The 25,563-nt window shown below is 36.8% G+C and overlaps 1 protein-coding gene across 1 annotated transcript in view; it reads right to left on the bottom strand.

The window, feature by feature from the left end:
• The window catches only part of SIM2 (SIM bHLH transcription factor 2), a 49,348-nt gene that overhangs the window by 6,227 nt on the left and 17,558 nt on the right, over positions 1-25,563 (bottom strand). The window contains exons 3-8 of the mRNA XM_007423336.2: positions 23,682-23,771; positions 16,698-16,806; positions 13,909-13,994; positions 10,852-11,051; positions 5,868-5,974; positions 3,801-3,948 (exon numbers count right to left, since the gene is read on the bottom strand). Coding sequence (XP_007423398.1) covers positions 3,801-3,948; positions 5,868-5,974; positions 10,852-11,051; positions 13,909-13,994; positions 16,698-16,806; positions 23,682-23,771 — 740 coding nt within the window. The remainder of the gene's footprint in view (positions 1-3,800; positions 3,949-5,867; positions 5,975-10,851; positions 11,052-13,908; positions 13,995-16,697; positions 16,807-23,681; positions 23,772-25,563) is intronic.

The following is a 25,563-nucleotide window of genomic DNA, read 5'->3' as shown; positions in this document are numbered from 1 at the left end:
GAGTTATTTATTTATTACATTTGTATGCCGCCCATCTTCCCCAGAGGGTGACTCTGGGTGGCTCATAATTAGAATAAAACCCAAAACAGTTAAAAAAAGGAATAGCCACATTCATTAATTAAAAAGTAGGCTATATAAAACAAACCCTTTACATAAAAAACTAAAAATATTCAAGATGATGGGGGGGGTAGAATCAATTACCCCACACTCCACTTCCACTGTTAAGAGCCCCATCCGGCACCCAGGCCATCTGGCGTAGCCAAGATTTCATGCTTTTCCTGAAGACCATGAGGGTGGGGGTACACTGTACCTCGGGAGCTAAGTTGTTCCACAGACCGGGGGACATGGCAGAAAAGGCCCTCTTCCTAGATCCCACCAGTCAAAATTCCTTGAATGGTGGGGTCCGCAACATGCCCCTTTTGCTGGACCAAGTGGGGCAGGCTGATGTAAAGGTGGTGAGACAGCTCCTCAGATAACCTGGTCCTGTGCCATGAAGGACTTTAAAGGTGATAACCAACACCTTGAATTGGACCCAGAAGCAAACCAGCAACCAATGCAGCTCATGTAACAGAGGTGTTATATGGGCCCCTTGGGACATTTAGCATCACTTAGGTCACCTGTGATGGAGATATATAGTTGAGTATCATCACCATACTGATGATACCTCATCCCGTTGGATACTGTTCTTACCCAATGGTTTCATATAGATGTTAAATAGGAGCAGCAAGAGCACCAAGCTCTGAGGCACCCCACAATGTAGGGGTTGTGGTTTGGACTTCTCACTCCCTATCAACACTGATTGGGTTCCACCTTGGAGAAAGGAACTTAACCAGCACAGAACTGTGCCACCCAGCCCCAGCTCCTGCAGCCGACCCAAAAGCATACCATGGTCGATGGTATCAAAAGCCGCTGAGAGGTCAAGAAGAGCAAGGATGGATGTACTACTCCCATCCCGCTCTCACCAGAGATCATCTAAAAGTGCAACCAATGCTTTTTCTGTCCCATACCCGGGCCTGAAACCTGACTGATAGGGATCCAGATAATCCGTTTCCTCCACAATCCTCTGAAGCTGCTGTGCAACCACCTTTTCCACCACCTTTCCTAAAAAGGGAAGATGGGAAACTGGACAAAAATTGTCCAGAAGGGTGGAATCTAGCAATGGTTTCTTAAGGAAAGGGCGGACCAAAGCCTCCTTAAAAGGCTTCGGGAACACCCCTTCCTGCAAGGATGAATTGACCACTGTCAGTACCCACCCTAAAGTCACCTCCTTGGTGGCTTTAACCGATCAGGAGGGACAGGGATCTAAAATACAGATAGCCGCACTAACAGCCCCAAGGACCCTGTCCACTTCCTCAGGGCCAACAGGATCAAACCGTTCCCAGATAACTGGGTAAGAATGTTCCCTGGGCAATTCCACTGGACCCACCTCACACTTGGCCTCCAACTGAGAATGGATCTGAGTGATTTTATCTGTCAGGTGTTCAGCAAATTCCTCTGCACAGCCCTGTAGATAGTCCTCCAAGCCCTCCCTACCCAGGAGGGACCGAGTGACCCTGAACAGAGCTGCCAGGTGACAGGGATGCAATAAGAGTGGAGAAATAATTATGTTTTGCCACCCTTACTGCCATGAGGTAGGCCTTAATAGTGGCTCTAACCCATGTTCGGTCGGACTTATCTTTAGTTTTCTGCCAGCGGCACTCAAGACATCTCTTGGCCCTTTTCAGCTCCCTTAACTTCTCTGTAAACCACGGGGAGTGCTGGGGGCAATGGGCCAAGAGACGCCACAGAGGTGCAATCCTGTCCAAGGCCCCAGCCACCTCCTTATTCCAGGCTGCGGCCGGGGCCTCCACTGGACCGTGCAGCAAGGCCTCAGGAACAACCCCCAACTCCCTTTGGAACCCGTGCGGGTCCATCAGTCACCAGAGCCAGACCGTTCGAATAGGTCCCACCTCCCTGCGAAGGGGGGCAGCATAGGAGAATCTCAAGGCCACCAGGAAGTGGTCTGATCATGATAAAGGGGATAATATCAAATCCCCCACCAGATCATGCTACCACTGCTCCAACAAGAAAACGATGTCTGGAGTGTGACCACTGTCCCAAGTTGGGCCATAGATGACCTGGGATAGGCCCATGGCTGCCATGGTAGCCATGAACTCCCAAGCTGCCTCTGAGGCCAGCCCCAGGGATGACAGAGTAAAGTCACCCAAGACCATAAGCCTGGGGAACTCTACTGCCAACCCCGAGATGGCCTCCAGCAGCTCAGGCAGGGAGGTTGCTACGCAGCAGGGAGGCTGGTACAGAAGCAACACTCCCAACTGATCCCATGTGCCCAATCTCAGGAACAGGGTCTCACATCCAGAAACTTGTGAAGCAGAGCCCCTGAAGGCCAGCAGAGATTCCCAATGACCACTGCTACACACACACCCGTGCCCTGGGGTCTCGGCTGGTGCCAAATCCTAAACCCAGCTGGACACAATTCCAAAAGGGCAACATCCCCTTCTGGTGTCAGCCAGGTCTCGGTAATGCATGCCAGGTCAGTCTGTTCTTCCCCAGTAAGGTCATGAATAATGGGGGCCTTATTATTGACCAACCTTGCATTCATTATCAGCAGCCGAAAGCCCAGGCCTCTGTAGGCCTGCTGACCAGGGTCTGGACTTGAGCCCAGAGGGCTGAAACACGTGACTGGTATAATACATCGGGGGCATCTTCCCCTGGAACGGCCTGCCCTCTGGCTCCCGTCATAATGTCCCATGCCTGTCACCACCTGAATACCCACCCTGAATCACCCAATTGCTTTGTTAAGCCCCCCTGCCCTCCCCTCCTGCAGGCTGGGAACCTTCAACATTAAATAATGATTCCCTAGATTAAGCTAAATTCTCTCTACATGTATCTCCTGAACAGAGAGCATTATTAGTCTTATGAGGGCAGCTTTGAATGAGGCAAAAGTCTTCCAGTGTTATACTACTTCATCCTCCTTCCTAATGTCTCCCTAAAAGAGCTTCTCTCTAAATGTTGTATTGCGGAAATATAAGAGATAGATACTTTATAGCTCTATGTGCAGTACACTGATAAATATTTTCTTACCTGCAGCCTTGCTTACAAAGCTACGTGCAGAAAAGCTGTAAATAACAAACCCACTGTGATGGCTTGCTATCACCCATGGCTCTTCAGCAAAGACCTATGCAAACAGAGTAGCAAAGGAGCTACCCAAACAGAGAGGCTGTTCTTTTAGTTGACATCAGAAGCCTGAGAACAGACTAGTTAATGCATGTTCTCACAGGCAATATTTTTCCATAAGAGAAGGGAGGGGTTGTTCCTCTGCCCCTCTGCTGTGGCTCCATCCTGTAATGCCATCCTGTTAAGCTGGAGCTCACTATTACATGACCGCATTTCCTGGGCCTCAATTCCTAGCTAATTAATGAAACTATTGCATTATCATATGTGGATAATTTTTTTATTGGATTGTTGTTTTTAACTGTTGTAAGCCGCCCTTAGGTGAGATGGGCAGCCATACAAATAAAATAATGAATGAATGAATGAATTTGATTCAAGTAGTGGGTTGAGAACTCAACAATGGAGCTTAATTTCAAAATTAAGTCATAACAAAGACACCTGTTTTCTGCTCCTTTGGTTTCTGCTTAGAAAAAGGTAATAATCCTACTGAACTTGATACAGTGTTATAAAGCATGCCAATACAATGCATTTTTTCATTATCAACCCTTTACAAAATGAAAACAAGATGAAAAAGGCGCTGCAGTTATAAATTTGTCAGCATATAATTGCAGGAAACATGGACTTACGTTAGAACATAATTGACACTCACTATGCAGTGAGGTCTTGATGAGCGGCTATTATGGACAATCGTGGCATAGCTCTGGACCCAAACCCAGCCACCATTTTTTGACAGCAACCGATAATACTTGGTTGTGACTTGTCCTTTCACCAACACTATAAAAACATAATATTAAAGGGATTTAATTACATTTATGTTCTGCCTGTCCTTTGCAAAATTTGAAGTTATATATATACATAACTTTCTGTCCAAAATCTGGCCCAAAGTTGCTTGGATTTTGTAAAATTACAGCACTGTAGCTTTCAGACAAGACTATTTTCTTTCTCTCTCTCTCTCTCTCTCTCTCTCTCTCTTAAGAAAAGGAGAGAAGCAAGTAGAATATACATAGCAGTTCTTTCTCAAGCAAGAAAAGAAACATAATTATTTAATTTTTACATATAAATATTTCTTTGTCCAAATCTTCTGACACAAAATCCACTGTATAATTAATATAACAATCCCACATATTTCTATTCATAAGTCCCATGGCGTATGTTTACTTTAGGTTACTTTGATTGCTTCTTATATGTCTTACTTTCTATATGTATAAAATAGAGTCTCAAATCAGCAAATATTTTGGTTACCACACTTACAGAACTTACTATTAACATTCCACATAGACTGTTGTTCTAAAATATGAAGTTGTAGCAAAGAAAAGTTTGGATTATATATCCTCACAATGCTTCCACTGCAGTCTATTGTTGATCAAAAGTACTGTTTCTAGCAAAGCATGTCCACATAACAAAAACAGAAGTGTCATGTTTGGAATTTTTTTACATAAAATACATTGAGGGGAGAAAAAAAACTTGAAGCAGTACATCTGTAGCTGGAGAAAATTTAAGTTTAGCACATTTTATTTTCTTCTCACCTTCTTCCAATTTTTCTGTTGATACAATATAATTTCATTTATAGCAATCATTCAGGAATCCACATCCACATCCTTCTCAAAAAGAGAGTGATCTTGTTTTCATCAAAGTTTGTCATTAAAATGAGTTGATCAGATGAGAAACCTCAGATATTTCTTTCTAGAAAAGATTGTTCTTTTCTATGCTGACCAAGGTTTTTGAAACCTCTTTTAAATTAACTGGTCAGACTTGGTTAATGTTATTCTTAGATATATTAAAGCCTTTTCTAAATATCTTTCTATCCCTTATTGTGAGAAGAAAAAGAACAGGGGCTTGATGGTTTTTCCTTCCATCAGAAAGGTAGAACGATGAAGAACCTATCAGCGCTGTGTCTTATAAGGATGTCTACCTCTGTAGTCCAGAATATGATGAAAGAGTTATGTTGGACAATGTTGAATGGATGTTTCTTCACTGCCATTGCCTCTAACACAAAAGGTTACAGAATTTATTAATTTATTTATTCCACCAAGTCACCTTTCTTAATTATCTCTGATTCCTGATACACCATGAGACTGGACTGTTCTTGCCAGACAGGCTACTTCACCTATGTCTTCTCTATAACTTAGTTGAACAGGCATGTGACCCATGCCAAATGGAGCTGCCTGAGAATTATTAGTAATTTCTACTAAACCTTCTCTCACCAAAAGCAGATTGTTTTAAGATAATAAGGAAACAATAATGCTAACAGTGTCAAATATTTGGCAAATGGAATTGTAAGAATGCAGGAATCTTTGAGGTCAAGGTCAGTGAAATATTTCCAGTCAGTTTCTATGTAGCCATTAATAACAGGCAAGCTATTGCTAATCACATTTCATCCCCACTTCTTTGCAGTATCTAGGTATTAAGTCACTCTGTGAGCTGCTGTCACTGCACTGTCAATTCCTGAATTGTTACTTCACATCATTTGTTTTTAGAGATGATGTTCAAAACATGACATCTCATGTACAAAATTGAGATTATACAAGCGGAGCGGGGTAGAAGGCAAGGGCAGCATTGGTAGCAATTAATGTATTTTACATGTCAATTTTTTGTATGGCTTGTATGAAAATATTCATAACATATAGATTCAATGGAAAACCCATCTATGTCAACACTATACATTATTAAAGTATTTATTTCCCATTACTTACAGAGATGGTGAGCATATCGTAAATGAAATACATCACATCCATGCACATGGTGGTAAAGAGTTTTCTCTATCAAATCTTGTGGCTCATATCCAGTTAATTCAGTGACCCTAAAAGAGAAAATATATCTAATAAGCATTACTCCTACAAACAAGTTATCATTTGTTCCAAAATTCCAGAAATTCAAGTACAGATATGACCGCAATTGGGACCAGCAACTCCATTGCTAAACAATGTAATAGTTAAGTGAAACATCAGTTCTGCTGCTGTTATTAAGCAAATCACCACGGGTCATTAAGTGTGACATCATGGGATTATGACTTGTGACTTCCTGCTGGCTTCCCCATTGAGTTTGCTTGTTGGAAGTTGGCTGTGAAGTTCTCATGTGACCATGGGACGCTGCAACCATCATAAATGCACGCTGCTTGTGAAATACCAGAATTGCAATCACATGACCTTGGGTACGCTGTGACGGCCACAAGTTCAAGGACCAGTTCTAAACCTACTTTTTAAGCACTGTCGTAACTTTGAACAGCCTCTGAACAAGGCAGTTGGTAAATGAGGACTATCTGTAGTAGAAAGTTTATTCAGCATCCTGTAAAGTTTTTGAATACATTATTTTCCACTTGGTACTTTAGAACCTCATCCAGGAGACTCACATAGAATCATAGGGTTGGAAAGGATCTTAGGGGTCTTCTAGTCCAACTTTCTGTCCAGGGCAGGAATCCTTATACCTTTATTTATTTATAAGATGGATATGGCCACCCAATTTTTGTAATCCCAGGTAAATCCAAACAAATTATAGTCTGATCTTTGCTTGAAAACCTCCAGTGATGGAGCACCCATGTTTCCAAGAGGCAGACTGCTCCACTGCTTAACAGCTCTCACAATGAGGAAATTACTCTGTATTTCAGGTTTCGCTCTCTCTCTGTAAAGCTTCCACCTGTTAATTCTTGTCCTGCTCTTGGAAACTATGGAGATAAAATCTCATAGACTTCAAGAAGGTGTATTTAAATGCATCAAGCAATTTATTTATTTATTTATTTATTCATTCATTCATTCATTCATTCATTCATTCATTCATTCATTCATATATACAATTTAGGGGATCCAGACTCCCAATGATTCTTACAATTAAAAAAGTAAGAACAGTACAACAAAAGAAAAGAAATTATGAACGGCCCAAAGATGAAAATCTAAACAAAGAAACAAAAACCATCCAACAGTAGCTCAGCTATCATTCTGCCACAAACCCTGAGACAATTGCCAGGTTTTTAATAACTTCCTGAATGTCATTAGGGTGGGAGCCATCTGGATCTCTAGAGGGATATCATTCCAGAGTGCAGGCATTGTGACAGAGGAGCCACCCTTTCTTGGCTGCCCTAGATGACACTGCTTAAGCGATGGATCTGAAGCACACTCATTCTTCCCAATCTCACCAGGCAGACAGAAACAAGTGAAGTCAGGTGATCCCTCAGATGTCCAGACCCTATGCCATGAAAGGCTTTGGGAGAGACAACCAGCACCTTGAATTGCACCCAGAAGCCAACTGGTAACCAGTGCAGCTTGCAGAGCAGTGGAGGCACAAGGCATGCCCATCAGTGCCCACACTGCTGCATTCTGAACCAGCTATTGCTTCCAAATGGTCTTCCAGGGCTGTCCCATGTAAGGCGTGTTACAGTAATCCATTTGTGAGGTGACCAAGGCGTGAGTGATTGCTTGAAGGACCTCCCAGTCGAGGAAAGGTGCAATTGGCACACTAGATTTACTATATCTAGTAACAGCTGAGTCTCCTATACTAGGTGAATAATTTCATAGCAAAGCCATTAGCAGCTGATTTATGCAGTAGGATGATGGACAGAAATTCTGTAGGTTAATAATGGTTGACAGGAGTGAAGATGAGTTGCAGCTAGAAAAATCAAAGGATACATTTCCAGAACAAGATCCCTAACACAGATGAAATTAACAATATCTTTGGTATATAAAATTAAAAATTATTATTCAATAAATATAATTTATCGATTGAATTTATTTGAAAATATTTATTTATTTTATGGCAAATGAAGCTATAAGCTACTAAAGTGTAGCATTCTTTTGCCTGCTTAGAAGAAACAGGCAAAAAGTTGAAGTCATAAAATCTGAGAGTTTGGAAGCAAAAGAGTCACATATGTGAGTTGGGTAGCTACATAAATGTGACCAATAAATAAATAAATAAATAAATAGATTTTATAATACACATTTTGCCACATGAGGTGTTGTATAATCAGTCTCATTTTCTGAATCTGAACTACTATTAATCTGCAGTTTCTATTTTTATTAAAGTTTTGCCTTTCTTAAGACAATTTTTTCTACTTCACATTTGTTTTAGTTTGGTGATAGTATTTAAAAAATACTCATCAGTTTTTAAAATATATTAACTATCGTATGTATAATTTAAAAAGAATATATTTTATAATCCATTTTTTAATCGTTCAATTTCTCCCCTTTTTTAAGCCTTGAAAAGAAAAGTAATTTGTTTCAGTTTTTTTCTGGAAAAAACTGGAAAATTTAATATGAAAAGGATATTAAATGTGATAGCATGTGCTTATGAATCCATGTTAGTAGGACATACGATTGGCTGAAACATTTATTTAGATAATTTATTAATTATGATTATGCCAAAGTCACTGTAAGAATGGAACAAAAGCCCTATTGGATCAGGTCAAAGCCCGCTTAGTCCAGCATTTCTGTCAGACAGTAGCCAGCCAAGTGCATCTGGTAATCTCATGCGCACAGACAGCAATGAGACAATTCTCTTCCACTCTTATTGCCTATTTTAAGATCTGATACTTGCTTACAGCTACCAAGACTAGTAGTCACTGATAGCTTATTTTCCCTCCTACCAAAATAACCATCAATCACTCTCCTTAATCTGTGGTGGGATGGGATTAGATGAGAGTATATGGGGAGTTAGAATGATGTATTTAGCCTTCTATCAAGTTGCTTGACTAACAGGTCACAGATGCAGAAGTACTCTAACCTGTGATCTGTCAGTTGGGCTATTTCTGAATACACGCTTAGTGTTCTTTTGAAACAGTGCTAAACCCATGTACAAAATTAACCTGGCTGATAAATTACAGGCATAGGGTAGGGGCATGGGATGAAGTGAGAGGGAATGATCAATCAGGAATGAGCTCTGTCTAATAAAACCCGAATAAAGACAGTAAAAAGTATAGCAGCACAAAACTCTGTTGGCCAAAGCAGCTGCGAGCCTGTAATGCATTCATTGGTGACAGAACCAACAACACATAGCTGGCAGAACTTGTATCTTTTTCCTAGTTTAAATCAACCTTCTGAATACCCAAATCTAGTAGCTTTTTAAAAGTGCTAAATTAGTATATACACTATAAGGAGCTGTTATGGATTCCTCCACCGATTCAGAAGCTGAAGAAGAGAACCTAGAGGACTCTTTGCCTGCAATTCAAGAGGCAATAGGCTGTCAGTCATGTAGAAGTAAAGGGTCTGATTCAGTGCAGTTGGCCACTGGCTCCAATAGTAACAAGTCAAAGCCAGACCTTGGAAGAATGTCAAGGCCTAAATCACATGCCAGCTAAAGGGGGCCAAGCAGCAAAGGTCAGCATGGCTCCTTAAGAAGAATGACCTTAACTTTTCTAATGAAGCCCAGCCAGGAACTCTGGCTATTTAAGAGCATGCTCCAGATCCCTCCCCTTTTTGGAACAACTTTCCTATCCCCAGATCTGTACTGTGTTGCCCTGCTGCAGATATCTCCTGTTCCTTGCTCTGTGATGGGAACTTCAGCTTGATGTTTGGACTGGCTTTCATAGAACTCTCTGATGATTGATCTATGGACCCTCTTTTGAACAACTGTCTCATCATTCCTCTGTCCAAACTCTCCTGGCTTAGCCTAAGTCTTGTATAGGACAGGAGCCCATGTAAGAGCAGCATGCTCTTTGGAAGGCATTAATTGGGCATTATGTGGGTAGATGCCTCTGTCAAAGCCAGGAATCTGTGCTGTCTTGCAACCCACATCAAAATGGTCATGGAGAGCAATGCCTAGTGACTGGAGTCAAGGGCAGCCTAAAGTATCCAACAGAAGCTGGACAGATCATAATCCCTGACTGCATCATCAACTGGATCATAAATGAATTATGCTAGATTGTGTTCATTATAAAATTGTTTTGGGAGAAGACAAAATACTACTTTAAAACTAGAGCAGCTAAAGATGATTTTAAAGTGAGCTGAGGATGAAATGAAGACAACATCATAAAGACATGAAATATAAAAAAATAGTTGCCATAAGTAGTGGGATGGGAGGAAGAGCTCTGTATGTAATATGAAATATTTTCAAAAATGCCAAAATCAACTAACAGGAAATATTACTAGCATTTCAATTTCCTGCTTACAGTACATATTTGATAATTTGCAGGAAATTTTGGTAAATATTTGTGGCAAATTCATTTTAGCTTTTTAATTGTTCTAACCTTTAGCAACTGGTTCCCTCAAAATCTGAAGGTATACCCTACCCACCCCTTCCATGTTGTGATCACGTGAACTCTACCTCACTATTTTTAAATTATGTAAATGTGGGAGCAATACAGAACAATGTATTGTGAACTCAAATAGACTTACTTTTAGGGCAGATATACTGTTAATTGTGCTGTTAACCCTGTAAAGGCGAAATCAAACTGAATGTAAATGAAGCATTCAGTTTTGCTTATCTAGCTGCTAGAAAAGCAATCACAGGTATTAAATAGGTAGCTTATTTCCCCCTCAATAAAGAATTATTAAATGTTTCTTAAATCTTCAAGATTTGATTTAACATGTAAATGTTTGATCAATCCAAAGAGAACATTACTTCTTCAGTTTTGTATACACTGTACTATTTCTTTACATTTTTTTACCTTTATATTTTTAAACTATCTTTTGAAAGTTACCATAAGATGATAAAGAAGTAGAATAGTCATTTTTCCAACAAATTTCTATTTACCTGGAATCCAGAAAGATGAGTTTTAAGTCCAGGCTTGCTCTGAACATAAACATATTACTATGAAGTTTGATCTCGGTGATTGCACTAGGAGGTAATGATTGACCTACAGCAACCAGCCCCACAATTTGGTAACAGGTGTCATACAAAGATATATCCAACATGTACTGCCGAATCTTCAAATACCCACTGCAATGGATCACCTAGTACGGACAAAGATAACATTTGTAAAGTAAGTAGAAATAGCCTCTTGAAAACACCATTTCAAAAACTAGGATTTTTCTCTTTATTGCACTGACTTTTGCTGCCAGTTGTTAAAATGACTGCAGCAAGTGACTGTTTATTTTTAAGCAATGGTAAATAAATGTATTGTATGACATTAATTTAACATTAATGTAAAATTAATTTATAATTAACAAATAAATTGACATTAATTGACATATAAATTGATATTAATTTAACAGTGAACTGAAAAGATACTAACTGGATATAGTTATATTTAGTTAGTTCATGTTGGCTTTTCAAATAAATATTTATTTTATTGCTAATAAAGAATAGATGATTAGCATTTCTGAATATTGCATTACTTAGTACATGTTCTAATATAAAATGGAGAGGTACATGCAAACTTAATGAAGCTTTTATATAAAAAGTAACACTATCAAGAAGTTTCAAAATGTATATTGTGAAAACATATGCATTAAGGACCTCAAATGAAGAATTGTGCAATAGTGAAGAAGTTTTGCTGTGATAGGCTTATGAAATCATTACAAATCAGAAAGAAAGTTCATGGCCTTCATTATTTATACACTAAGACTCAGAGTACAGGAAATAAGAAAGATGTGCTTCAACTCTTATTACAGGAAGACACATATTATTCAACAGATGTAACAGAGATAAGGTGAGATGATTCCCATGACTGAACTAGAGAAACTAATTTCTTCAAAAGGACATAAGTAATACAATTGTGCCATATGTCAAAAATATTAACACCTGCTTAGGAATCCAAGGAAATGAACTTGGTGATACTATAGAGAGCATCTGGATTAAATAAATGGAAGAAGGATTAATAGTAATGTTGTTGATGTCTACTATTACCCGCCCAATGAAGGAGAAAATGCAAATAATGTTTTCCAGAAACAAATGTAATTCTTTCAAAGAGCAAAGAGGTATGAAATGATAGTGTTGCAGGACTTTATCCTGATGTTCCTGAATTGTCCTGTAAAAACTATTGCATAGAAGTGGGTGGAGGAAGGCACAAAGGGATCAATTATCCTTGACTTGATCATCATCAGTTAAAAAGATTTGGGGCATATCCTCACCGTCAGGTTGCCCCGTGAATGATAGGGCCAGCAACCATTTCTGGAGGGCAGGAACAGACCTCATTGCCCTGTACTTCCGCATCACCTCCCCTGAATGCCACCACCAGGCAGGTTTTCCTCTTTCCACTTTCCAAGTAGTGTTGGTTCAGGCAATGGTGCCTGGTTTGCCTGCTGTGAACACTTTCTTCCAGGCCAACCCCTGCAATTTGGCTACTTTGCAAAGGCAGGAATGACCCCACTTTCCCAGCTTTTCCTGAATGATGGTCTGATGCTACAGCAGGTCTTTCTCACAAGCATCATGTGCATAATACTTCCCTGAGATGAAGAATGTAACTGTTTTGAAGCCTAGCAGAAATGTTTGGGATTTTTTTTTAATTATTCTTTTTCTTTCTTTGAGGGATACTTATATTTCTGCTCTGTTTCCAGTCAGAAGAAGGAAGGAAGGAAGTCTAGCAAAAAGTGGGTAGTTTAGGAAAATAAAGCAATAATTTAAATGTTTTTGCCATGTTTTGAACCTGGAATATTTTGCAGAGAAGTAACTGTGCTTATGAGAAAGACTTCCTATAATAGCAGCTGCAGCAAAAGCTGGGAAAAATCTAGCAAAAAATGTTCATGTTGAAGCTGGTTGTTGTGCCTTCCTATATCAGTATTTTGATGCTTTAACTTTATGTATCTATACATTTGTATAAATATGTGTGTGTGTGTGTGTGTGCACATGTGTGTGTATGTGCATGGTAAGAAAGTCTGCCAAGCTTATAGCTAAAGCCATTCAACTGAGAGCTTCCTATGTAGATCAGATTGCGGTCACCTGCCAAGGGAATGATGTTGCCTGATTATTTCATTGAATATTTTTTTTATTTTATTTTATTTTATTTTATTTTATTTTATTTTATTTTATTTTATATGGTCATTGGACTAATCAATAAAAAATAAACTAAAGTATATGTGTGTGTACGTATATCTATATCTATCTATCCAGAAAAACCCACTGACTGAAAGAAAAGCAATTGGCAATGGGAAGACAAGGTAACACACAGTTTGGCCCAGATAACTTGCAAGCTTCTGTCAAAATCTGGACAGGATTTTCTTAAGCTAATTTAGTGTCAAGCCAGCATGAACACAGAACAGGAGCATCTTAAGTGTGGATAGGCCCTTAGTAGAGGAAATAGCCATAATACTGGAGAAAAATAGCCATGTCATGCTGGAATTCTTGGTTCTAACGGAAACTAGAACTGAGTATAATTGAACACTTATCTCAGACTAAGTGAATTTTAATAAATTCAAGGTAATGATAAGTAGGAGTCTATGGCAGGAGAAGCCAATTGGAACAGAAGTGTAAATGGGAGCTCTTAAAAAGGGAGTATTAATAACATATAATTATTAACAAAGGAGGTACCAAAAATGAACAATTCCAGTTAGAAACAGATTGAACAAAGGAAAAAGCCAATGTGAGGATCTGAAAACAAAAGAAGGAGAGGAAAAAAAGAAACAGAGGAGGCTGAAACAGATATGTCACCAAGAAAGAGTACACAGAGGATGTCTTCAATCAGAATTTCTGATTGCAGAAATATTTTTATCTTGTTTCTTAATCTCCTGACTATAATCAGAATGGGGGAGTTTCACAACAGATTTTGTTTCACTATAGCACTTCCCCAAACTATTTTAGCTCAGCCTCACCAGCTAGATGAGCGTATGAAATTAAATATTGCTTTGAAGACGGCATAGAAGAGTGTTTTACCTTGTACCCACTACTTGTTAATCCTGCATTTCTCTTGGCCAAGACACACTTCATTCGCAGGAAGAAAGATCTCTCTATTTCATATTCTGCAAACAAAATATAAAGAGTTAAAACATAAACGTATAGATTAAGTTTCTCCTTTGGCCACTTTCCATATATCTGAAAATATTTTCTTACCATTCTTAAGTACATAAGACAAGATAGTATTATTACTTTTATTCAGTATGAATATATTGATGATTTTGCTCATGCTTGTTGTATACTACCCTGGTTTTTGGAAGATAGAAAGCAGTCTAAAAGTTTTTTAATTACTGAACAAAAATGAATGTGAAATTCATAATAAAATATCTTTGTTTTATTTTAAAGATAGTTTAACATATTTTAAATTCCAGCATTTCCACAAAATTAAATGCCATTAAACTTAATTAATTATTGGCCTCATAATTTTAAAAATCCCTTAAAATTATGATTTTCAGTAGTGTGTGTGTGTGTGTATGTATGTATGTGCAAGAGAAAGAGAGAATTAAATATTTGAGGAAATAGGCTTCCAAATTAAATCTCCTTGGTACAGATATAGAGAGATATTGGACATTCTATGTCCAATAATAACTAATTATCCTTAGTTCTCTGGATAATTTACAGCACAATCCTATGGATATTTACTTAAAAATAGTTCCAGTGCTTTCAGTTGGTGCTTACTCCCAACTAACTGCATATAAGATTTCAGCTTCACCTCACCTTTATCTTGGGATATGATGCCAGAGCCTGCTGATCTAATTATCAAATAAATATGGAGGAGAGATGCATTTCAGAAGCTCAACTTAAAGTCAGATCAAGTCTACTGTAGTCTATACATTTAAATGGGGTAACTCTGCAACAGTACAATAGAAGAATATCCCAAGCCCCTCCCTCCCCTTCTTTATTTTATAGTATACAAAAATGGGCTGTTTCACCATGAGTGCCTGATTCACAGGATTTCTTCTCTAAGTAAGGCCCTATGTACACAATCTGAGCGCTAAGGCAGAGAAATTAGTTCAGACTATTTGTTTTCTGTATGTTAAAAAGTAATGCAACTCCTCCAGGACAGTTGAGGCTTGCTGAATATATGAATGGGGAAAAGTTTGAATATATATCCATGCAGGGTCATCCACCCATAAAAAACAGGCAAAGTGTATTGTGCCTGCCATTCTGACTTTTTACCATACGCTGGGGAGACCCCTGCACCCATGTAAAAAGCTGTGTTCTCATTCCTCCCCCATGTTGCCTATTCAAAATGAATAAGGAGCAATCCATAATTATATGATTAAAAAAGAAATGATAAATTATTCCAAAATAAAATGGTCTCATAAGACATGAAAGAGGAAATACAAATAGCATCAGAAAAATGGTCATGGCAAAATAATGCTATAATCTCCAGTAACAGCCATCTAATTTCAGAGGACAGCTAATTCCTCTTGGAGGGCCTTTTAACCTTGTAGTAGAGAAGTGCCTGTGGGTATATTATGTGCTGGGATTTTAAAGATTTAAATGTTTTAAACTTTTCAATTGCTATTATTTGTTTTGAATTTCAAAAGGTACTTTAATCAAACATTGCACACTCTTAGGGAACAGGGTATAAAAATAAAATAAAATTTATTATACATAAAGTATATATATTTAAAATAATAGTATCCCCCAGATCTATATCATGCTATTGATTCAAAGGACAGTTTCTGCAGGGTGCAGCCATAGGGGTCTGTAACATTTTTGCCTTTCCTTCCCTCTTGATATGTCGATACATTGGCCGTAAGTCCCAGTTATAGGTTAGGAGGGTTCCAGTCTTTTTATTCAAACTTCCTGCTATACTCAGCTATAAAACCAGAATAATGTTGGATATTTTTATATCCACGCCTCTTTTGTGAGCTTGATTCAAATTCACATATCAGATAGAATGTTTGTGTTTTATCTGAAGACTATATAATCCAGGAAAGGAATTTAAATATTCATCCAAAGTCAGATATTTATTTACATATCCAGTCTGACACAAGATCCCAATTAATAAAAGTGACATAGCAACATATAGAGATAAAACACTCACAGATCTGTCATCAGTATAATTTTTTTAAATGAATTATTTATTTTTATCAAGTGTGTCTCCTCAATTATCTCTTTCCTTTTTTTGGAGATTCAGAGATAACATGTCTGACTTCAAAAACAATTCTAAAATAAAATGTCCCCTGCATATGTAAATGGTCTGCTCTGTTATATGTCATGGTATATAAAAAAAGAGGCATTGGCTATTTTTTGTAATGAATTGTGTTTATTCAGTCAGATTGCACATGATTATTAAACAAGATTCTCTAGACACTTCTGTGAAATTATATTTAGCCTTCAATGAACACAGAATCATCCCTGGGGTGATTGAATCAAATCAGTCTTTCTTGCTGTCTTTCGTCTTTCATGTGTTTTCATACATTTTTGTCTGTGGCCCTTCTTGCAGTTCCATATCCTGTAAATAATTGTTCTACAGAACAGAGCCTTTATTATTGGATACCTGTACCTTATAATCCTAGAATTGCTCTTAAGTATTTAAATTAATTTGGAGAGCCATATATACAACATACAGTATCAGTTTTAGGCAAATATTGTCAAATTTTGGCACAAGAAGAAAGATGCTGTATCAGTATAGATATACTGTATATTATATGCTATTTACCAATATTCTAGCATAAGAAAAGTTAGAACACAAAGCTCAGCCTTATATTTTACCAACTTTTTTTATTTAAACATGATAATATTTCATGGAATACCTTGTAGAAGATGGGGATGAAGCGGTTGGTGAGCTGTTAAAATGGCTGTCATTTCATCATGATCTGATGGATGTATATATTCATAAATGCTATTACCAGTGAGTTCTACCTGTCAAGAAAACAGTCAACAAAATCAGAATTACTGCAGATTCTCTTGTTCTTTAATATGATTCTTCAGAAATCCTTATAAACTACATGTATGATTTTCATATAATTTACCACATTTTTTTTTCTAATGTGGATTGTTGTTATTTTGGAACAAATGCAGCTGTTGACCAAAAACTATAATCTACCTACTTAATTCTAACTATGGCAACTGTAGTTCAATTGCACAATGGATAACATTGCCTGAAGATTATGGTATATATCTATATTGATAATACCTTTTTAATATTAAGAACCTCTACAGTCTTTTTTCATACAGCTGTTTATTTATTTATTTATATTTCAAATTTAGATACCACCCATCTCACAAAAAAGTGACTCTGTTACTAGAAGACTGAACCAAAGGAATTTTAGTTCTCCTAGTTCTTCACAAAGGAAGTTAGTTCCGAGCCACATCAGCTTTTTAAAGCATTGCTGCTGTATAGCTAATTAGGAACATTTGGGCTTTTCAAATTAGCTATACTCATACAATTCTGGATATAAGACATGGCTTGGAAATTGGGTATACTCTACAAAGTTTCACTCAGACTGATATTTGTACTAGAAGACTTGCAGCCAGAGATTCAAGAAGACAGCCTGAAAAGATACTTTTATTCCCGATACCAGAAGAAAAAAAATAACAAACCTAGACTCAAACCCTTTATATAAAAATGCAATGTCTCTCCAAGTATTAATCTGCAACTTCTTCCCCCCACTCCCCCATAATTCTGGGTTAGAAAAACTGTCACCCTATAACTGTTAGTGAATTACATCCACCGGTTAGTTACAATTAACCATGCTGATTGGCAGTTGTGAACAACATCTGATAGGCCCTAGGTTGTTCACCTCCGAATCCAGCCCACCATCATTATCTTATATTTAGTTTTGATTTGTTAACTGAAAGTGTCTTTCAAGCCAATTAATTATTTCAAGTTTCTTATTTCCAAGTTTGTTGCTACAATGCCAGCCTTCTAATATCCACATGTTTTAAGCTATCCTACAAGACACTTACATTTTTGAAGACAAGACTACCACAAAGAACAAAAGACTGTGATTCTTAACTTTTTGTGTGTATGTGTGTCCATATCTACTAATTCTAGAACAGAGATTCTCTCTCAAATTGTGATCTACAGAAATTTAGTGGATCAATCAAGATTATTATCTGTTATTCTACATCATTCAGTATTAAGTAATAACACATAAGGTTCCAATTTCAAACTATTTATTCTAAAACATATATATTAAGCAGACTTTTAAAAGTAATTTGAAAACTGCAATTTAAACAATATTTATTTTAAATTATTTTAAACTTTCAAATCAATAGAGAGAAACTGATGGAATGTTTAATAAAAAAGATTGAACTACTTAGCAGAGGGCTTTCTCCCACAAACCTTTCACACTATGTTTACGCCTGTAATTTTGAAGGCAGGTAAACTTCCTACAGAGTGCATCACCTGATTTCTCTGTTGAATGTGTAAGTTAAAATTTTTACAGTCATTTTGACTCAAATACTACGTTACCTTCAATAGTTCATGCAACACAAACTGGTCTATAAAAGGGCACCAGGCATTGAATAATATCAGATTATTTGGATATATTTCACACATAAACTAGATTTGGAGGTGGCTATTTCACTAGATATGGAAAAAGCCTATGACATGGTATAGATCAATTTTCTGGAAATATTCTGGCTAAATTTGGTTTTCCTTTTCATTTTGTTGATTGCATTATGGGATATTCTATCCCCATGGCTAGGGTTATCACAAACTGAATTATTCTTTCACCCATTAGGATGCTATGCAGAACTTGCAAAGAATATGCACCTTCTCCTCTTTTATTTAATTTTATTTTAATGAAGCAGGCCAACAAATTGATTTGATTTAATCCATTGGTCTGCTTTATTAGGCAACATAATGAATTGTGAGTATTAAGGTGTACTGTACAGAATAGAACATAAATTATTGCTATACAGTATACCAATAACATTCTTTGCCTTACTAATAATTACCAGTGTTCTTTACCCAAATTTAAGGCTATAATACAGTACTTTGGAAAAGTTTCAGGTCATCCCATTAATTGGGATAAGCCCAATTTACAAAAATGGCATCAATATTTTGGATCAGTTTGCTGTTAATCAGTTTTTATTATTTTATGTGTTGCTAAAAGAATTTTGATTGCCCAAAACTACTGAATGGCAATGTGTTCAATTAGAGCATCTTTTTTTACAGTTTGGGACTAATGTATTAGCACCATCTGAAATTCCAATTATCATTGGAAAAAGTTTCAGAAGTCCCCAAATCTAGAGTTAATTTTTATCTATAACTGAAAATTTATACTAAAATATTTATAGGAATTATGCAGGTAGTTTGTAACAATTAGCTGGACTAATTAATAGATTAGCATTTTAAAGAATATTAATTTGGTATCCTATATCTCAAAATGTGATAAATATTCAAAACAATAAAGGTTGGTTTCCATTATTATGGGACACCCCATAGGATATCTAATAAGAGTTGGGTACCAGTCTTTGTATGTAATAATTCAGAGGGGACTGACACCTAGGTTTGGAGCCTGTTCTACACTAGCATCATTTTAGATTAATATTAATGTGGTTTTTAACAGGGTGTTGGGGGAAAAAAGGGTTAAAGATGTGAATGTGATGTTAACTTACATTCCAAAAAGTTGGAACCTACAGAAGTATGAAGAACTTTAGATTTTTCATGCATGGGATGCAGTTAAGAAGATTGCTTTACTAAGGTGGAAAGACTCTACTTTAAAACACTGGTTGGAAGACTGTTCCTTTTTGCATAGGAACTGGATATTTATTTTTATGGAAAGTTCAGTCAAGGTTTAACAATCCGGTCAAGGTTTAATAATTTGTTATGCTTGAGCTTCCATTATATATACTTTATTTCAATATGTACTTTTATTTTTTTCATACAAAATGTAATGATTGCAAGGACCTTGAAGACCAGTCCAACCTCCTGCCTAGTGCATGAGTTCACTGCTATGGCATCCTCAAAAGAAGGTCATCTAGCCTCTTTAAATACCTCCAGTAAAGGAGAGTCCAATGGAAGGCTGTCTTTTCCATTGCTGAATTCCTCTTATCATTAGAATTTTTATCCCAATGTCCAACCAAAATTGATTTAGTTTAGATTTTACTTTAAATTCATTGTTTCTTGTCCTGTATTGATGAACTATTCTGCATTCCATTTTCTACATGTGAGCTCTTCAGACACCTAAAGATAACTGTTATTTCCTGCAGACTTCTCTTCCCCAGGCTAAATATATCCAATATCTACAACTATGCCACTTAAGTTTTTCTTTCCATCCCTTTATTATTTTGGTTGCCCTCCTCTGGTCATGTTCGAGTTTGCCAGTGTTCTTAAAATATGTAGTAATATTCTAGGTGTAGTATAACCAACGTGGAACAGGGAAGAAATACGACATGTTGCCTATTATGGCCCCTACTGTTTTTCCTTTCCAAATATATTACTTTGCATTTCTTCCTGTGGAAATTCATCTTGTTGGATTTTGCCTGGTGTTTCAATTTGTCAAAATCCTCCTAAATCTTGATATTTGCTAACCCCTTTCATCTTTGCGCTGTCTGCAAATTGTATAATTATATTTTTTAACATCACATCCACGTCACTTGTAAATATATAGAATAGCACAGAGTCTAGAATGGAGGCCTGTGTATTCCACTCAAAACATCCTTCTACCATGAAGCAAAGATATTGACATATGCCATTCAACACTTCTTTCCAGAGCTTGACACACAACCACTGATATATAGTTATTGGACACAATTGGATGATCCTTTAAATTTTAAATTGGGCAGACTTCCAGCCCATAAAGTAATCTCAATCTCAATTCAGTAAAGTGAGCAAATCAGATATTTATAGAAAGTATGTGACTTAGCCACACTGTTTAATTTGGGCAACTTGTTAACTATTTAATGCTGCAGAGAACTATAAATCCTAGCCACAAAATTGTATCCAAAGAACAAGGGAATTAATGCCATAAATTAAGAGTTTGAAGGCTACCAGCAACAATTGTATACAAAATATTATCATGACTACCTTTTATGTAGTATATTGTTGAGTTCCAGTTCATTACTCATTTGACAACAAAGGGATTTTTTTTAATACTTGAAATCATTTTTAATAGAAAATAAACTGCTATTATGTACAAATCTTTTCTCTTTATAGTTGCAATACAACCTTAACAGGAAAATTGGAACTGAAAGCAGTTTAAACTGCACATGACCAATGAATAATTTTGTGGCTAGGATTTATAGTTCTCTGCAACATTAAATAGTTAACAAGTTGCCCAAATTAAACAGTGTGGCTAAGTCACATACTTTCTATAAATACCTGATTTGCTCACTTTACTGAATTGAGATTGAGACTACTTTATGGGCTGGAAGTCTGCCCAATTTAAATTTTAAAGGATTATCCTGCATTATACTTTATAGGCTAGAAAATCTAATCTTTTTTGTAACAACTATACTCACTTAATTATCCCATGTTTATGTCATAAAGATAAAATTATGCATTAGTTTTTTTAATCTTCACAATATTTGGTTTTATACAGTAAGTGATACATAAGCCAGGGCTACCATACCTGGGCTGCAGAAACCTGGAAGAACATTAGATGGCAGCACAGAGCTACTTTCTGCATCTCTCTGTTGCCATCTAAGTGGTCATCTGGAGTTTTGTAGCTGAGATGCAGTAGTGCAACATAATCACTCGCATGAGCACAATAAACAATATCAGTTTCCATTTCTACATGTTTTTCTCCAAAGGGAAAAAAATATTTCCAGAGATGCCTGATAAAATACTGCTCCCTCATTCTAACTTGAGAGAGTGAGAGAGAGAGTGAATGAGAGAGAGAGATGCAAAACATAGAACCAGTTGTTTCTGCAGATCATTCTTTCCTGCATGAGCTTTGCCCATATAACTTATAAAAGGTTTGATAAACTCATATCCCACAGAGGACTCTGCTGACAGTGGTGATTTTAGACTAACAGTTAACACAGGCACCTTCCACATATAAGGGCAGCACCAATCAAAGATCAGTGCCACAACCCCATATCCTCACAATGCCATGGGACTTTCATAGAGCTTCACAAACTGAGTTAATATACTTCAGGCTCCAGAGAAAATGTGCTGAAGACAGTTGAGAAGCATTGCCTTGGGAATTGCATCCCAGGCAGTTTCTCATTGGTGGGAATTTCCACTACATCTCACTTCCTTGCTTCTTGGAATCCATCTCCTCCTGAAGTAAAGATGCTGTCCTTCTGGGTCATTTTGATAGGAAGTTCTGCTAACTCAAAACAGCCACTTGGGTTATTTTTCCCTTGGTATGAAAAACAACTGCAGCATGGAAAAAACAAGGACAGGGATATGACACCAAATGACTACTGTTTTCTACTCCCCCACCCCTCAGAATCCAGCTGGAACAACACTAGCTGGCGGAATGACAGGATAGAACACAGTTAGGAAGGCAGTAGTGAGGACATATCCATGGTGGCATGAAAATGCTGCAGAGGAAAGTTGCTTGTGTGGAATGCCCATAATAACTGAGCAGCTCTTCATATTTTCCTCCTTAGTCAATGTTAAGAGGAAAAGTGGGAAAACATGTGAAGGTTACAGGTAGAAATAAGGACCCCTTATAACATTGGGGATTGGTTGAACATTGTTTAAAAAATTGCAATTGAATGAAAGAAAGGAATGAAAAAAGGCAGAGGAATTGGTCATACATATTCATTTGCTCTCTGTCTGTACTGGTCTGCTGAAAATCTCATGGAAGCCCAAGAAGATAGAAGTTGTTTGAAAGTCCCCCAGTATTAGAAATAAGTTACAAAAAAACTATGAAGTTGTTTCCCTACACTGGTAACAAACTATGGTCATGTTCACAAGATATATTTAACCAAGTCAACAACATTCTTGCCTGTTGTTCAAATCCCAAATCCCAGGTATCTCCAGATTAGGATAGCTTGTTACCTTGTTACTCTAACCTAGACTTTGTGTGCTATTCAAACATGGAAGACGGGTTGAATTAATGTTATCTCTTTCTTTATCTCCAGAAGAGAAATGCAATGTTGGAGTGATCTGCAAAAATGAATGTGCTCCGGCTACCCTCTCTATATCATCCATCTCATTAAAGGAGATTCTGAACCCAGTTAGACTGCATTTTGGTTGGATTGCATTTTGGAGCTGCAAGCTACAAAGGTGGCTGGCATTTGTAGGAAGAGAGCCATGTTAGTGTATGTTGGCAGAAAGACAAAAGGAGTCTGGTAGTACTTTACTAACACATTTTATTAAAAGACACAAGCCTTTGTGACCTGCAGCTCATTTCATCAGATGGATGTTTCTCAACCTTGGCAACTTGCTGGCTGAGGAATTCTGGGAGTTAAAGTCTGTACATCTTGAAGTTGCCAAGGTTGGGAAACACTGGTCTAGGCTGATGCAGGATTTAAATTGGGGTGAGGTGGGGGGTTAGGAAGGGAGGGGAACAGTTTGGTTATGCAGATGCAGGTTACATGAGAGACAAATTTCAAGCACTTTATCAATTAACAATTGATGGGTGGTTGGGATACTCCCAATTTAACCAGGGCTGCTCTTGATTTCTATTGTCAACTGGTGGGTGATAATTGAGTTGTTTAATTACTTGGCAATAGCACCAGACATCACAATGTCCTCCTGCGATTTATTTGCTTATTTAAAAAGAAAGCCTAAAATCAAGCAAGGCAGGAAACTGTATATTACTGGCAAGATACTAACATATGCCTTTCCAACATCAGCATTCAACAGAGGGACAGAAACTTATTCCTACCTGGGATAAACCTAGATGAACAGAAGCTGTTTCTGAGATATACATTATTTTGCCATCAGACGCTACCACAAAAACAAACCCATCCAGAGTCTGTAAAAGAAAAAGAAATAGAGAAAAATCTTACCACTTACAATTTACAGTCAAGTTCCTTGTGAGAAGTTTTAAATTTCCCCCTATAGAAGAACATATATTAAAAATATATTACCCATATTGGCCTGATAAAGTCTATTATACACTCATTATAAAAATCACATTTAAATTATTATCTTTTTAAGTATGATGGTTTTGCATAAGCAGCAGTTAAATTAACTGTATCAGGTTGATACGGCTTATGATATTTTCCTACTTCACACAAGTTTTATTATGGTATTCTTAAGGGAAAAAACAATCCTAATTAATTGTCTGGAAGAATTTGTCATTCTTTACAAATTTAATTATACCTTGAGGGAGTTTTTTCTTTTCTTCTGACTTTGTCTTTTAAATTAAAGTCTATAAATGGAACATTCTTTGAAAAATACATTTTTGGAAATGTATAAATAAAATTAAAATACCTAGAATATTTAATTCAAAATATGAAATTATAATTTCCCAAAGTATAACCTGGAAATTCTTTGAAAATTAAAACTATAAATATGGCTATAAAATGCTCCTTTGACCTATTACAAAATGCTTGTCTAGGACCTAATGTTCTTGCAAAATAAAACAAATAACCAGTAAAAATAAAATAACTTTCTATTTTAAAATGCCAAGTCTAACAAATTTAAATAAAATCACTTATAACATTTAAAACTGCTTCAAAGCACTACAGTGACAATTGGAATATTCCATTCCAATCCCCCAAATGAGTATTTGGAAGCAGATTCCACTAATTTTAGGAGGAGTGTGATCCAGTGGTAAAACATTTGCTTTGAATGTTGAAGTTCTTAGCTTCAGTTCTTGAAAGTTCAAACTAAAATTTTATCAAAGCATTACTCTGCTCTGACTGAAGGTAATATTTTTACCTTCATTAAGATGTGTATTTCTTAAACATTTTTAAGGAAGTTAAAAAAAAAATCCTTGAAAAATAGTAGAATTGCCACAGCTCAGTGGCAGATAACTTGCCATGTTCCTTTTTCCATTGCAATATATCAGATACCAAACGTGGGAAAGACCCATCTAAGTCCGTAGAAGCCTTTGCTCACCAGAGAAGAAAAACAGGGGTCAATATCTGACTCAGTATATAGCTACTTATGGAAGTCTAGGGAAGAGTGACTACGCTGTATACAGTATAACCCAAGTATTCTCTTTTTGAAGAAAAAGAGTTCTGCATTTGAAAGGGAGAAATAATGTCAGAATAATTATTTAATGCAAACCTCTTTCATATTTACCAATTCTTATTTAAGGTTTGAAACATGAGAAAAGTAATAAAAACATTTAACAGCCAAGTTTGACATTAATCCCATATAAAAGTTTCCAAATTATTTTCTAGCCTACCTTATTTTTACATCAAATAATTGGAACCAGGTTACTCTCTGCTTTCTCTACTCACTTTAGAACATAAACAAAACTTTGTTGAAGTATTAACAATGGGGCAAAAATAATTGTTTTCTGACATAAAACATTGCTTTTAATATCCTTGTAAACTAGCAATTTGTGTCCCAAAGTTGCTGTATATAGCTAGGCTGCATCAACACACATGTTTGAAAAACTTACTTTTAGGGTGTATTTGTGTGTGTGTGTGTGTGTGTGTGTGTGTGTGTGTAATGTTTCATACATTTTCAACTAAATTAGTTGTGGAGCTTCAAAAAAAAGTATTTAGAATTCAGATGTATGGCATACAATATATGCATTTTGCATCAGACAAAATATGAAATGAATGAAATATGTAACTTGCTATTTTATA

The sequence above is a fragment of the Python bivittatus genome, unplaced genomic scaffold, assembly GCF_059951505.1.
Source record: "Python bivittatus isolate LINGU-HERP-01145 unplaced genomic scaffold, Pbiv_v1 ctg000350_np1212, whole genome shotgun sequence".
In the NCBI taxonomy this organism is placed as follows: domain Eukaryota; kingdom Metazoa; phylum Chordata; class Lepidosauria; order Squamata; family Pythonidae; genus Python; species Python bivittatus.
This window is presented reverse-complemented; position numbering and strand designations above follow the sequence as displayed.